At 41.5% G+C, this 13021-nt stretch overlaps 1 protein-coding gene across 2 annotated transcripts in view; it reads right to left on the bottom strand.

Moving 5' to 3' along the window:
* BAIAP2L2 (BAR/IMD domain containing adaptor protein 2 like 2) overlaps positions 1–13021 on the bottom strand; it is a 102605-nt gene that overhangs the window by 54132 nt on the left and 35452 nt on the right. For both annotated transcript variants that reach the window (XM_073549523.1, XM_073549522.1), the window contains exons 5-7: positions 8226–8297; positions 6753–6869; positions 3939–4085 (exon numbers count right to left, since the gene is read on the bottom strand). In XM_073549523.1, coding sequence (XP_073405624.1) covers positions 3939–4085; positions 6753–6869; positions 8226–8297 — 336 coding nt within the window. The remainder of the gene's footprint in view (positions 1–3938; positions 4086–6752; positions 6870–8225; positions 8298–13021) is intronic.

The following is a 13021-nucleotide window of genomic DNA, read 5'->3' as shown; positions in this document are numbered from 1 at the left end:
AACAATACTCCTACCTGATCCTCTTTTGACAATGTTCCACCATATGATCCTAAACAACTATCCCAAAGTTGCCAGGCCAAATGATATGCTACCCAAGTGCTACAGGCAAGAGACGACCTATTCACGGGTTTGGCTGATCAAATATCAAGCTCCATAGCTGTGGAGAGCATTACAGACTACTGACTTCCTTATTTGGAGCCAAAAAGCCAAAAATTCTCCCACTTAAAAACAAGAGTGTGAATTAGCAATTAAATTCTGAACAATTGACATTTATATAGAGACATTCCAAGCCTGGCAAAGAGTTATAATCACCGGAGGTGATGATGTTAAAATGCTATTAATTGCCAATACTGCCCGCATATTATCACAATTATAGAGTACCGTCTTGTTTTGAAAACGCTGTTTGTATATTGTCACAGCCACGAATAATGGGAAAATCTCTAAAAGCGCAATATTCCTAACCAGATCGAATCTGAACCACTCATCAAGCCACCTACCCACACACCATTGCCCTTTAAAACACGCCTCGAAACCGGAACTGCTGCATCTGTATATAAATCGAGATAAAAATTATCCACTACTTCAACCATCAACAATGATTGCAATGCTCTAAAAAAAAAACAAAAAAAAATCTGCCCCACACTGAAAATCCGCTTTATGTTCTGACAGACTCATATAATGGTGAGGAACCATACCATAACCCTACCGTGGAGCTAGCCAGGCTGCAAGGAAAAAACCTTGGGGGGAAGTTAAGTGGGCCAGATATTTGGCTCAGTGCTACTTCCTTCCCCAACTTATCTGAGACCACCGAGGAATATTGAAAATTGATAAGCGGAGGATAGGTTTGAGATGAAGCATGGTATTTTAAAAGGGGGAAGCAGAATTCTAAAACCATTATTGACACCTGCTATGAGTAATTAATCTTTTTTACCATGGGTAAACCTGTTTACATAAGGGAGCATCGCGGTAACTTCACCCGTGTCACTCCCTTGAGAATTAGGCCACATGCACACGCTGCGTTTTTGATGCGTTTTTTTATCACAATATTTGTAAGCTGATACCAGGGATGAGATAAAAATGCAGAAATGCTGCTGCTATTATTTTTATTATACTTTTCCTCTGACTGTGGAGACTGTGGATACTATTGAAGAGAAATAGCGCAATAGTGCATTATCCAGTGTGGGTATATCAATTTAAAAATAATACACTCACCAGATGGAGCTTGTAATAACCATGGAGGATTCGCTGCTGCAGAAACCACAGATCCACGAGAAACCGACGTAGAAGATGCAGGATAGGAAAAAAAGTGGTCAGACAATCCGCGCTGCGAATCACTATGAACAATTATTATTACAGTGGTCTTTATTTGACGCGTTTTGAAGTTTCACAGAACTCCTTCCTCAGGATAAAAACCACATGCAAGTATCATGAAAAGGTTCTTAAATAGAAAAAAACAGTACACTTGACATTCAGGTGTTCGGCGTCTAACAGGTCACCTGATTCAAAATTCATGTGTTCAAGCAATGAACTTTGACATCCTTTTGAATCAGGTGACCTGTTAGACGCCGAACACCTGAATAACAAGTGCAGTTTTCTCTATTTAAGAACCTTTTTTATGACCACTTTTTTTCCTATCCTGCATTTTGCGCTGACTGTTTCACTCCAGGTTTTATCTTACAAATACTGATGTAAAAAACTCACCAAATACTCAACATCTGCATATGGCCTTATTGCTGGGTGTCTGTCCCTTTCTCCTCTTTTATCACCATGTTCAGAGCAAGCATTAGTAGCAGAGGTGAATTTTCACTGGCTTTAATGGTAAATTACCAACGCAATCCCGACTTTTGAGATACCAGTTGTCCAGACTGAGTTCCCAATCCCTGACTTCCTGGGAGAAAGGCCAGTGAAAATGACCCCCTTAAAAGGAATGCCCATATTTAGGTGGGACCATCACGCACAGCCACAGGCCGATATCTTTTTAGTCCCATGATATAATTGGACGAATGGCTTTTCTCTGAGGAAACTGTTTGTCGTATCTTAGCCACGCCTGTTCCCCATACACCCTGTAAGCCTCACCAATGTAATTCATGTAACAAAAGGGAAGAGATCAATTCTCATGTGCCTTTTTGCCGATAACACTAGCTAAAATCGCAAACACCTGAAACTAGTTAGTGAATGTCTGAGGAATCAAGCTTCCTCCTTTTCTGCTATTCTCCTTATTACCCTTATCTAAATAGATTTTTTTTTGAATGGTAAAAGTTAAAAAAAATGTTGATGTATTCTTGCTTCCAAACCTTTTCTCTTATTTCCTTTTTAAGATTGACACCTAGGGGACTTTCAAAGCAAACATTCACTTCGCCACATGCCTTATCATCCAACTGGCACCGGGACAGAAACCTTCGTACCCCCACCGAGACTACTTTGCACTTCAGTTTGTATGCTGAAGATTGGATTGATATAAGCAGCTAAATGTGCTGGAGTTTGCCTACCACACTCAAAATGAGTTAAACGGTCCTTGATACTCACCAACAAGTCCCTAATCCTGTCCCCAGCTATATTGTCTCTATTTCCCATAAACCCAACCACCAGTAAAACACCCATTAAACCCGTTCACTGGTTACACTCCACACTTCGAAACACTAAAATAGAGGGAAACGGACAAGACATGGAGTAATGCTCACCAGGCTGTGCAGAAGCTGTGATCCCACCAAATGGAAATCCCATATCCAAACGACTGTCCTCACCTTCGGTCCCCCGATAGCTCTCCTTGATGTATCTTGTGTGCAGTGGAAGATCCCTGGAGATGGTAGGGGTGGACCATTTGCCTGGGACCCATAAGGTCACAAAATGCCCATGAAAGGTTGTGTAGAGGAGGTAGTAGACCAGCGCGCTGCAGCTGAAACGATGGCCCAACTAAAAACAGCCCTCTGTCCAAGCCATTGAAGGCTTGGATCAAGTGGGCATCCTCTAAAGGAGAAAGAGCGGCTGCCCGACTGGAGCATCACTGCAACAACCCGCTGTTAAATTATAGGTGGAGTACTGGCCACAGTAGACCCTGCCCTCACAGTGAACAGAGGCCTACTAGCTGACCCAGGACACAGCCGCGTGCCTGGATTCCTCCCAGGCAGGGACTTAGCTATTGTGCATGACACCCAAACTGGATGGGCTCCTGCACAGGCTCCCGCCAGGAGAAAATCTCATCAGGGGCCTTGACCTGCGTGAGTGCCACTCAGGCGATGATGAGGTCGCCACCGCCCCTGCTCCCCCACCCATGATCCCTGCGATTTGCTATTTCAGTCAGCCTGAAGGATGGGCACCAGTAGCAATTTTCAGACACTCCAGGAGCTGTTCCACCGATCACATATCAAGTAACGGTCCTCAACAATGCTTGTTTCTTGATGTTTCTTCAACAGAGCTTGAACAGCACATGTAGAAACCCCAGCCTGCTTTGATACCTTTACCTGGGAGATACCTTGCTGTTGTAGTATAACTACCCCACATGAAAATAAAGCATAAGCCTCACTAAAATACTACAAAATCTCTGACTTTGTCCAATTGCTACTAGGAGAATTGATGATTTGATGCCGTTTTGACGGCAATGGGTGGTCACACCAAATATTGATTTGATTTAGACTTCTCTTTTGTTCATTTATTTTGTTCATTTATTTTGCATTTTGTTAATTGATAAAAAATAAACTATTCACACCTCTATTTTTGAAAGCTTTCTTACTTTACAGCATTTTTTCCATACCTGCCATACAGTTCTGTCATTTTGAACCACTACTTGGTTTGATAACCTTTTTGTGCTGAAAGTATAAATGATCACGTTCTTGATCTCCTGCAGTTCTCTATCTTCAACAGTCAAATCTATCAGGTAAGTTGATTTATGCAATAAAGTTTTAAGAGAAACATATAATGTGTAAGGGGAAACTTCATACCCGATTGTGATATTGTACAAAGGTATTGCACAGAAGCCATTGTCGTTCAGCCAGAAACCGGTATCTTCGTTTCTCCTCCAGTTCTGCTGCTTGCTGACTCTCTCTCACAAATGAAAGCATGTCGGAATGCAACATGTTCACTTTTTCCTACAAGAGATAAAAGACCAAATCAGCTTTCATTTTTTTTCCTGCAAAAGATGAAGGAGCAAACCATCAAGGAAGTTACCATTAATATAGCAGGCTACGGGATTCAACATCCAAAAGAGACCACCTCCACTCATAAGTACGGTAGATGGAGTGACCATGAAGAATTCTACTACCAAAATTGATAAATCCTCAACTTTATAACAATCTTACTAATTTTTTTTTTATTTTGTAACAATAATGTGTCAATAAATAATCATTGGGATATAAAACAATGAAACCTCAGAAGTAACTGTGTACTCAAGATAATTAGCCCAGTTAGGAAAAATAAATCGATCCAGCAGTTATTGCATTCTGGCACATTAGTGAAGCCCTTTATATAGGATCTGTAACTACTCCTGATATGTCTGTTTTAGTAAAAAAAAAAAAAAAACTATTCCCTATAACAGGGGTGGAGAATCATTTTTTCTGCAAAGGACCATTTTTATATTTATACCATCCTTCGGGGGGCCGTACAAATTGGCACTGGTGTCAGGACGCAATCTTTCATTGCGGGAGACGGATAAAAGGTCGAGGGATGTAAACAGCCAGCGGCCTGAGGTTCTCCATCCTTGCTCTATAATATCACAATTCTAGAGCATCATTGTGTTATAACTCCCTGTTGTATCTTTTTTTGTTATTTTTACTAGCAATGAATTAATAAGTTGACAACTGAGAATTACCAACCTCTCACTAGGTGTCAAGGCAGCCAGTTTCTCAGTATCCTCCATGTCTGAAATGGCAGATCCAGAGGTCACACTGATCTCACCATGGCATGAAATCTAGTGGAAACTTTTCCAGAAGAGTAAAGGGTGTGATAGCACCAAGAAATCTCTATAATCTCACATGGCATCTATCATTATTTCAGCCCCAGATAATCAATATGCTGGCACTGCAATGTAGCTATGATGGCAATGTTCCCACAATAATGCCCATATAGAAGTGCTGAGCAAGAAAAGCAGAGGGAAAAGAGCGCCCAAGACTGTAGGGTGATACCTATTAAAGAACAATAGAATTCAAGGGAAAATGCTCACCTGAGCGAGTTGTGTGAGGCACAACTCCTATAATAAAGGTATGATATCAACTGCTGCTGCCCCATGCTTGGAGGATGAAATGCTCCAGGAAATTTTACCAAGTTGGAGAATGCATGGTAGTGGGCTGCGTTCCCAAAAAAAAGACGCTATTGCCAATTATAGAGTGAGCAATTTTTATTCCACAACGCGTTTCGACACGGGACCGTACAGTTGGTTTTTACACTTGAGAAAGACCCCAGTCAGGCGTCGAAACGCATTGTGGAATAAAAACCACTCAATGTATACTAGGATCTTTATTTCGGCAACGCAACTCAACATCGTCGGATTTGGTCACATAGAAGTGTTAACAGATTCCACTAGTGTTGGAATTAAGGCTGGTTTCACATTTGCGTTTTTTTTCGCGGTAATTTAGCGCTAAATAGCGCATGCGTTTTTTTTTCCTATACTTTGCATGGGATGCGCTTATGTGCGCATACACATGCGTTTGTACGCGTTTTACCGCGCATGCGTTTTTTTGCGGTATGCGCTCGGGCGCACAAAATGCAACTTGTTGCATTTTTTGTGCGTCCGATTTGCCTCAAAAAAACGCATGCGCGCGCAATGCGTTTTTTTACAGCAAGACACCCATTATAAGTCTATGGTGAGCATATGTGCGCATTGGCATGCTTATGTATGCGTTTTTTTGCACATGCGTTTTTTTTTTACCATTAGTTTAGACAATGGAATTTAGGGGTTTGGGTAAAGTTAGGGTTAGTTAAGGGGGTTTAGGGTTAGGGTCAGGGTTAGGGTTAGGGTCAGGGTTAGGGTTAAGTATGGTTTGGTTAAGGGTTAGGGTCAGGGTTAGGGTTAGGGTCAGGGTTAAGTATGGTTTGGTTAAGGGTTAGGGTCAGGGTTAGGGTTAGGGTTAAGTATGGTTTGGTTAAGGGTTAGGGTCAGGGTTAGGGTTAGGGTCAGGGTTAGGGTTATGTATGGTTTGGTTAAGGGTTAGGGTCAGGGTTAGGGTTAGGGTCAGGGTTAAGGTTAAGTATGGTTTGGTTAAGGGTTAGGGTCAGGGTTAGGGTTAAGTATGGTTTGGTTAAGGGTTAGGGTTAGGGTTAGGGTCAGGGTTAGGGTCAGGGTTAGGGTTAGGGTTAAGTATGGTTTGGTTAAGGGTTAGGGTCAGGGTTAGGGTTAAGTATGGTTTGGTTAAGGGTTAGGGTCAGGGTTAGGGTTAAGGTTAGTTAGGGTTTGGGTTAAGTATGGTTTGGTTAAGGGTTAGGGTCAGGGTTAGGGTTAAGTATGGTTTGGTTAAGGGTTAGAGTCAGGGTTAGGGTTAGGGTTAGGGTCAGGGTTAGGTTTAGTAAAGTCATGGTTTGGGTTAGTGTGAGGGGCCACCTAATGTTGGAAAAAAACGCAAACGCGGTAAAAACGCACTAAAAACGCATACAAACGCATAACAACGCTGCGTTTTTTTCATGCATGCTCATAAAAATGCTTGAAAAAAACGCAGCAGTTGTATGCTTTTGTATGCGTTTTTCAATGCGTTTTTTTGCGGGAAAAACGCGCTGCAAAAAAAAGCAAGTGTGAAACAGGCCTAAGACTTGTGTCTTGTCCTTACTTTCATACTTTGCAGGTTACGGTCCCTTTGTCTCTCCATTTTCCAAGCATCTTGCATGCATTTATCGAGGGTGCTTGCTCTCTGGCGATACTCCATTTCATAACGGTTTTGGCTGTCCTATGTAAGAATGGAAAATTAAATACCAAAGACAATATCCATACGAGTAATAAACTGATATCTCTTTACTACAAGCAATTCTGGAAGAGCAGGATCAGCTGCAGGGAGTTGCCAGCACATCATGGAGGCAACTCCCACTGTCTCCTTATACAAAATACATATAGATAGCTGACTATTGGGGGAACACAGTCAAAGTTACAATGTTTGCACTGAATTTCTATATGGAAAGATATGGATAACTGAAGTATCATAAGATAATGTGGGTACAATAGTCCCCTTACATTCAAGCAGGTTTTCTTCTAAAGGGATTGTCCATTAAGGGAACTCCTTGTGTTATATATATATATATATCCTTTCATATTCAGGATCCCTATCTCTTATGAATGGTGAGAATTTTACAGAGTGATAACATGTAATTTGAACTGTGACTGTGTAATCGGTCTTCATTTCCCCTGTGGAGGCGTTGCAGGGAAATTAAACTGTCAGGCGACCCACTGATTACCGCTAATCTTTTGGGAGCCTAAAAGGAAGATAATATGATCTGCTTATTGAGGACCTTTCTAACAAGTAGGCATTTTCTAATATGGAAAATACCTTTAAAGGGAATCGGTCTCCAAGTTTTTGTTACCCCAGCTAAGAGGGGGCAGAGACTCTGATCCTGATTATTGGACTGCTTGCAGTTGTTTTGAAAAAAAATCACTTGTTTCATCTGATGCAAATTTACCAGTTAATGAATCCTGAGCTTTATATAACCCAGCCCACACCACCAATTGGCTGCTTTTTATGTATACTGTGCATAGGCAGAAAGCAGCCAATCAGTGGTGGGGGCGTGATTGGACTAAATGGCAGCTGGTTTATTGGTCCTCTAGTGATAATCTCCTGCTAATAAAACAGTGATTGTATCACAACTACATCAAGCAGCGCAGCAAGTGACATATCACTAGATTATGGTCTCTATCACTACATTATGCTTCTCTTAGAATACATGCCAAAAACCTGGTGACAGATTCCCTTTTAAAGGGGTCACGCAGTATTAGACAACTTTTTATTAACAGCCCAAGGGAGGTAAAAACTGTTGTATCTCTAACAGGTTCCTTAGCATCAACATATGGCAGGACCATCAGTCTCCTCTGATTGGCTGCAGCATTCACATTTTGTCTTAGCCGAAAGAAACAGTATAACACCAGTTTTGGAGGTGAGCACCGATTATTTGTTGTTCATCTTCCTGGGTCCATTAATGTGGGGTTGTCCAGTATTGGTTAAATATTCAGAATGCTTTGGGGTAAATACATGAAACTGGTGACAGAACATATAAAGGAGGAATAAACCGGAATATATATTATAAATGCTACTCACTCTTATAAACTGCATATCCAGCTTTGTGTTCTTGCCCATTTGTTGGACAATCTCACCATGTAAGGTCTGAACCTGTAAAATATTCACAAATTATTCTGGCTCAAAAGTCCATGGAATTGTAATAACTGAGTTCAATGGCTGGCAGTAAGACCATTTAAATATGATACTGTCACCTCCAGAAATGCTACTTACCTGCAGATATAAGGATAATCTGCATGTAGATAGCGTAAAAGCCTATAAGGTTGTGTTACTCGAGAAAAAAATGAAGGTACAGTGGATATAAAAAGTCTACACACCCCTGTTAAAATGCTAGTTTTTTGTCATGTAAAAGAATCCTAGCAAGAGGAATAATTTCAGAACTTATTCCACCCATAAACTGCACAAATCCATTTAGAAACAAACTGATATCATTTTCATGGGGGGGGGATAAGAAAACTAAAATAATGAGGTTGAATAAGTGTGAACACCCGCTTATAATTTGGGATGTGGTCGTGTTCAGAATGTTCCAATCACATGTACACACAGGTTAAATAGTGGTCAGTACATCACTAACACCATTTACAGTTATTCTGATTGACATTTACTTAGTTGAATTTTACAGCAAAAGCCATGGTCCATAAGTAGTTTACAACACAGCAGAGGGATCTCATAGCACAAAGTTATCAGTCAGGAGAAGGTTGCAAAAAAATTACGGTACCAAGGCATTTGATATATGATTGAAAATTGTAATAAAAATGGCATAAATTTGGTACAATAGTGATATTGCCTGAAACTAGCTGTCCCTCAAAAATTATTGAAAAGACAAGAAGGAAATTGGTCCAGGAGGCTGCCAAGAATTCTACAGCAACATTAAACAAGCTACAGGAATCTGTGGCTAGTACAGGTTGTGTTCTGCATGTGTCAACAATCTATACCATATTCTTCATATGTCTGGCCTGGACTACAGGGCAACAGGAAAGCCTTTCTTACAAAGAAAAACATCCAAGCCCGGCCATGATTTTCCAAAATCTACATCAAATCTGCCAAAATTGTGTGGGTAAAACTTGTTATGGACTGATGAGACCAAGGATAAACTTTTTGACCATAATTTCAAAAGATAAGCATGGCGCTAAGCCAATACTGCACATCACCAAAATTACACTAATCAAAGTGAAGCATGGTGGAGGCATCATTATTGCTTTGAGGCTGTTTTTCAGTAGCTGGTTTTGGGGCTTTAGTCAAGGTGAAGGGAATTATGAACAGTTACAAATATCAGTCAATTTTTAAACAAAACCTTTACTCCTCTGCTTAAAAGCTGAAGATGAAGAGAAATGTAACTTTTCATCATGACAACGACCCTACCCATACCTCCAAATTAACAAAACAATGGCTTTTCCAGAAGATCAGAGTTTTGGAATGGCCAGGCTGCCTGAGCCCAAGCCAGATCCAATTGAAAAATCGTGAAGAGGGGGCTGTGCACAGGAAATTCCCTTGCAATCTGACAGATTTGGAGCGCTACTGCAAGGAAGAGTGGGCAAAGATTGCCAATCCTTGATGCTCCTTCCTGATAAACTCCTACTCAAAAATACTGAATTCTGTCATAGATACTTCAACAATCTATTAGTTTAAGGGTATGCATATTTATGCAACCACATTATTTTGGTTCTTAGTTTTCTTTTTCCACCCGAAATTATTTCAGTGTATTTTTCTATTGGATTGTACAGATTATAGGTGACCTTAAAGGTGGAAAAAATGAATCTTCTTGGTATGATTTTTTTTAACATGACAAAAACTTGGCATTTTAACAAGGGTGTTTACACTTTTTATATAGACTGTGCATTCTCCCTGCAGCTGCTCATGTCCAGTCATGAGGGCGGTGTAGGGGCACTTACAGTTACCACTCATTACACATAGTTCGCGTGCTGTGATCACTCCACAGCAGACTGACTGATAGCTTGCTCTACACCGTGTGGGTGCAGGTTGTGTGTACAGGGCAGGCTGTCAAATTGCTGGGGAGTGATTACAACATGATCACTGTGTGTGGTGAGCCAAGACTGTTACCGAATAATTGGAAATCAGCAGCTGCAAGGAGAAAAAAAAACAACTTAATTTTCTCCCTGTAACCGCTGCTCCAGTAAGACAGCCAAGTAGGATTAAAATGCTATTTACCAGAAGATTACCTCTATATGTGCAGGAAAGTAGCATTTGTAGAGGTGACATTCCCTTTAAAGTTGTTTTAAAACTACCCTCCTGCAGTTGATGCTGTAGGAAATAAGAAATAGCATGTGGGATTTGTCAGGCTCCATACTTTTCTCCTCCCTGGAAATAAGCCACTGACAAAAGATTGCATAATGGTGACTTGCTCTCTTCATGGAAAGTATTTAGCTGGACCAAGCATGTACATCAGCTGACTGTGTTTCGACACCTTAAAGAGAATTTGTCACCATGAAAATGCTGTCTAAACTGCAGGCATCATGTTATAGAGCCGGAGGAGCGGAGCAGATTGATATATAGTTTTGGGAGAAAAGATTCAGTATAACCTGTGTTTTCATCATGTAAACCTCTGGGATTTTCAGTCCTGTGGGCGGCCATATCAGTGACTGATAGCTTTCTATGTATAAATGTGTGTAACAAGGTGGCACGGGGTGGTAGTCGTGGGAGAGTTCACTAAGCAAGTCAGAGAGCACCCCGGCCCCTTGTACATGAAAAGATAAAGTCCCGGTACTGCTATACAGTTGATTACCGCTGTTCCATGGTCACTTCTCCTTCCGAGAGCGGCAAAGAGAAAGACAATGACACATCCAATGCATTTTCTAATGGAAATGTTTACTTGCAGAATAGATGTCTTCAGGCACAGATTACAGGAAGGTTTAGCAGTATCAATATTTTCAGGCACAGATTATAAGCAGCAAGCAGTCCTTCACATTCAGCACACACTCTGTCCTAGTTGCCGAACCTCTAATCTTGTCCTGGGAAGCTGTGCTACTCGGTTATGAATTCTACCCCTTCTCCACAGCCTCTTCTCAGTCCTCAGCTACTGACTCTCTTCTTGTACACCAGTCTGCTCTCTGTCTTGACCCAGTCTTGGTCTCAGGCTGCCGGACACGTGGACCCTTGACTCAACGTGTAATGGCCTCTTGTCTGAGCGCGTTTACACCATCTCTGGTCCACACTGTTTCTGTAGTGCTGCTTTTCCTCTACGGAGCGTCCGTGCCCCTAGGTCCACCACCTTCCTCCCATTCCCCTTGTCTGGTTTCCATTGGAAAAAGGTAAAAGGCGCGCTCAGCTCTGTCCTGGTCGTTAGCCCCGGATCCCCTTTGGAATGGTTACTTCAATAGATGGTGACCACTCGCACGCTGCTTAGCTTGGGGTCCCTCATTGCCTCATCAATATTCATCCCCAAGGCTATTTGTGTGTTCTCTCTCACTGCTACATCACTTCTATTTGCTCCATGCCCTAGGCATGGCCGCCCTGACTTCCTGCTGCTGTTCCCTTATCTTCTTGCTCCTTCCTACAAGTTAACCCATACCTGCTTGTAGTCTACCACTGCTCCCCTTCTAGTGCCTTATTCTGCTGCCACCTAGTGACAGTCCTGTCACAACATTCACTCACATGCACAACACTTTTGCAGTATGTATTAGAACACACATGTGGGGATGAGTAGCAAGAGAAGTAGAGGTACCATACCACCCCCCACATTCACATAGAATGATAGCTGTCAGTCACTGATAGCACCCCACTAGATAAAAAAAAAAGAGCAGAGGTCTTAATGATGAAAGCACAGGTTATACTGAATCATTTCTCCCAAATTTATGCATCAATCTGCTCCGCTCCCACTGCTCTGTAACATGGTGCCTGCAGATTAAACAGCATATTCATGATGACAGGTTCCCTTTAATACTGTAGAGGTTTTTCAGCTGTCCTTGTAGAGTGAAGAAGACACTGTGCCAGATTTATTACAATTATCTAACAGTAAAACTGTCTTTTTGTCCCAGAGCAACAGTCACAGCTCAGCTTTGATTTCTAAAGCTTCTTTTGATTGAAAGATTTGCTTGCTATGAACGACACAGACAGTGCTCCCAATTTAGATAAATCTGCCCAAATATATATATTTTTTTGTTTTTCCTATTTTGTAAGAAAATGAATGGTATCCACCAGTGACTTTTGTACCATACAGCAGCTAAACTGGATTTGTGCCCAAATACCCTTGTTCTGGTTTGTCACAAAATTCAAGTGGTTGTTCATTTTCTTAATGGAAATCTGTCAGTGGGTTTTTGCTATGTAATCTGAGTGCTGCATGATGTAGGGGCTGAAAATCTAATTCAAGTATTGTGTCACTTACTTGGCTGGGTGTTGTTGTTTCAATAAAATGATTTATCAGCAGGACATTATCACTACAGGACTAAGTGTCTTGTGCCTCCTAGTCATTCTGCTCTGTGTAATCCCGCCACCTTCACTGACTAGCAGCTGTCAATATACAGAGTATACAGAAAGCTGCCAATTAGTGATGTGGGTGGAGTTATACACAGCTCAGCACTCTGAGCACTGCTAGATCCACAGCAGAGAAACCAGTAATTGTATCAAAATGACTTCAAGCAGTCCAGTAAGTGACACATCGCTGGAATCAGGGTCTCAGCCTCTACATCATGCTGCTCTCAGACTACCCAGCAAAAACCTACCGACAGATTCCTTTTAAGATACGTCATCAATATCAGATCAGTGGGGGGCCAATATTCGTCACCCCCACTAAATCAGCTGCTTGCAGTACCAGCTAGATGTTAACAGTGTATGAAACTGTAAGAGCGTGGGTAAATAGA

The sequence above is a fragment of the Dendrobates tinctorius genome, unplaced genomic scaffold (genome assembly GCF_039654945.1).
Source record: "Dendrobates tinctorius isolate UK_male_01 unplaced genomic scaffold, ASM3965494v1 ptg000159l, whole genome shotgun sequence".
Classification (NCBI taxonomy): domain Eukaryota; kingdom Metazoa; phylum Chordata; class Amphibia; order Anura; family Dendrobatidae; genus Dendrobates; species Dendrobates tinctorius.
The sequence above is the reverse complement of the archived record's forward strand: the minus strand, read 5'-3'. Positions and strand labels throughout refer to the sequence as shown.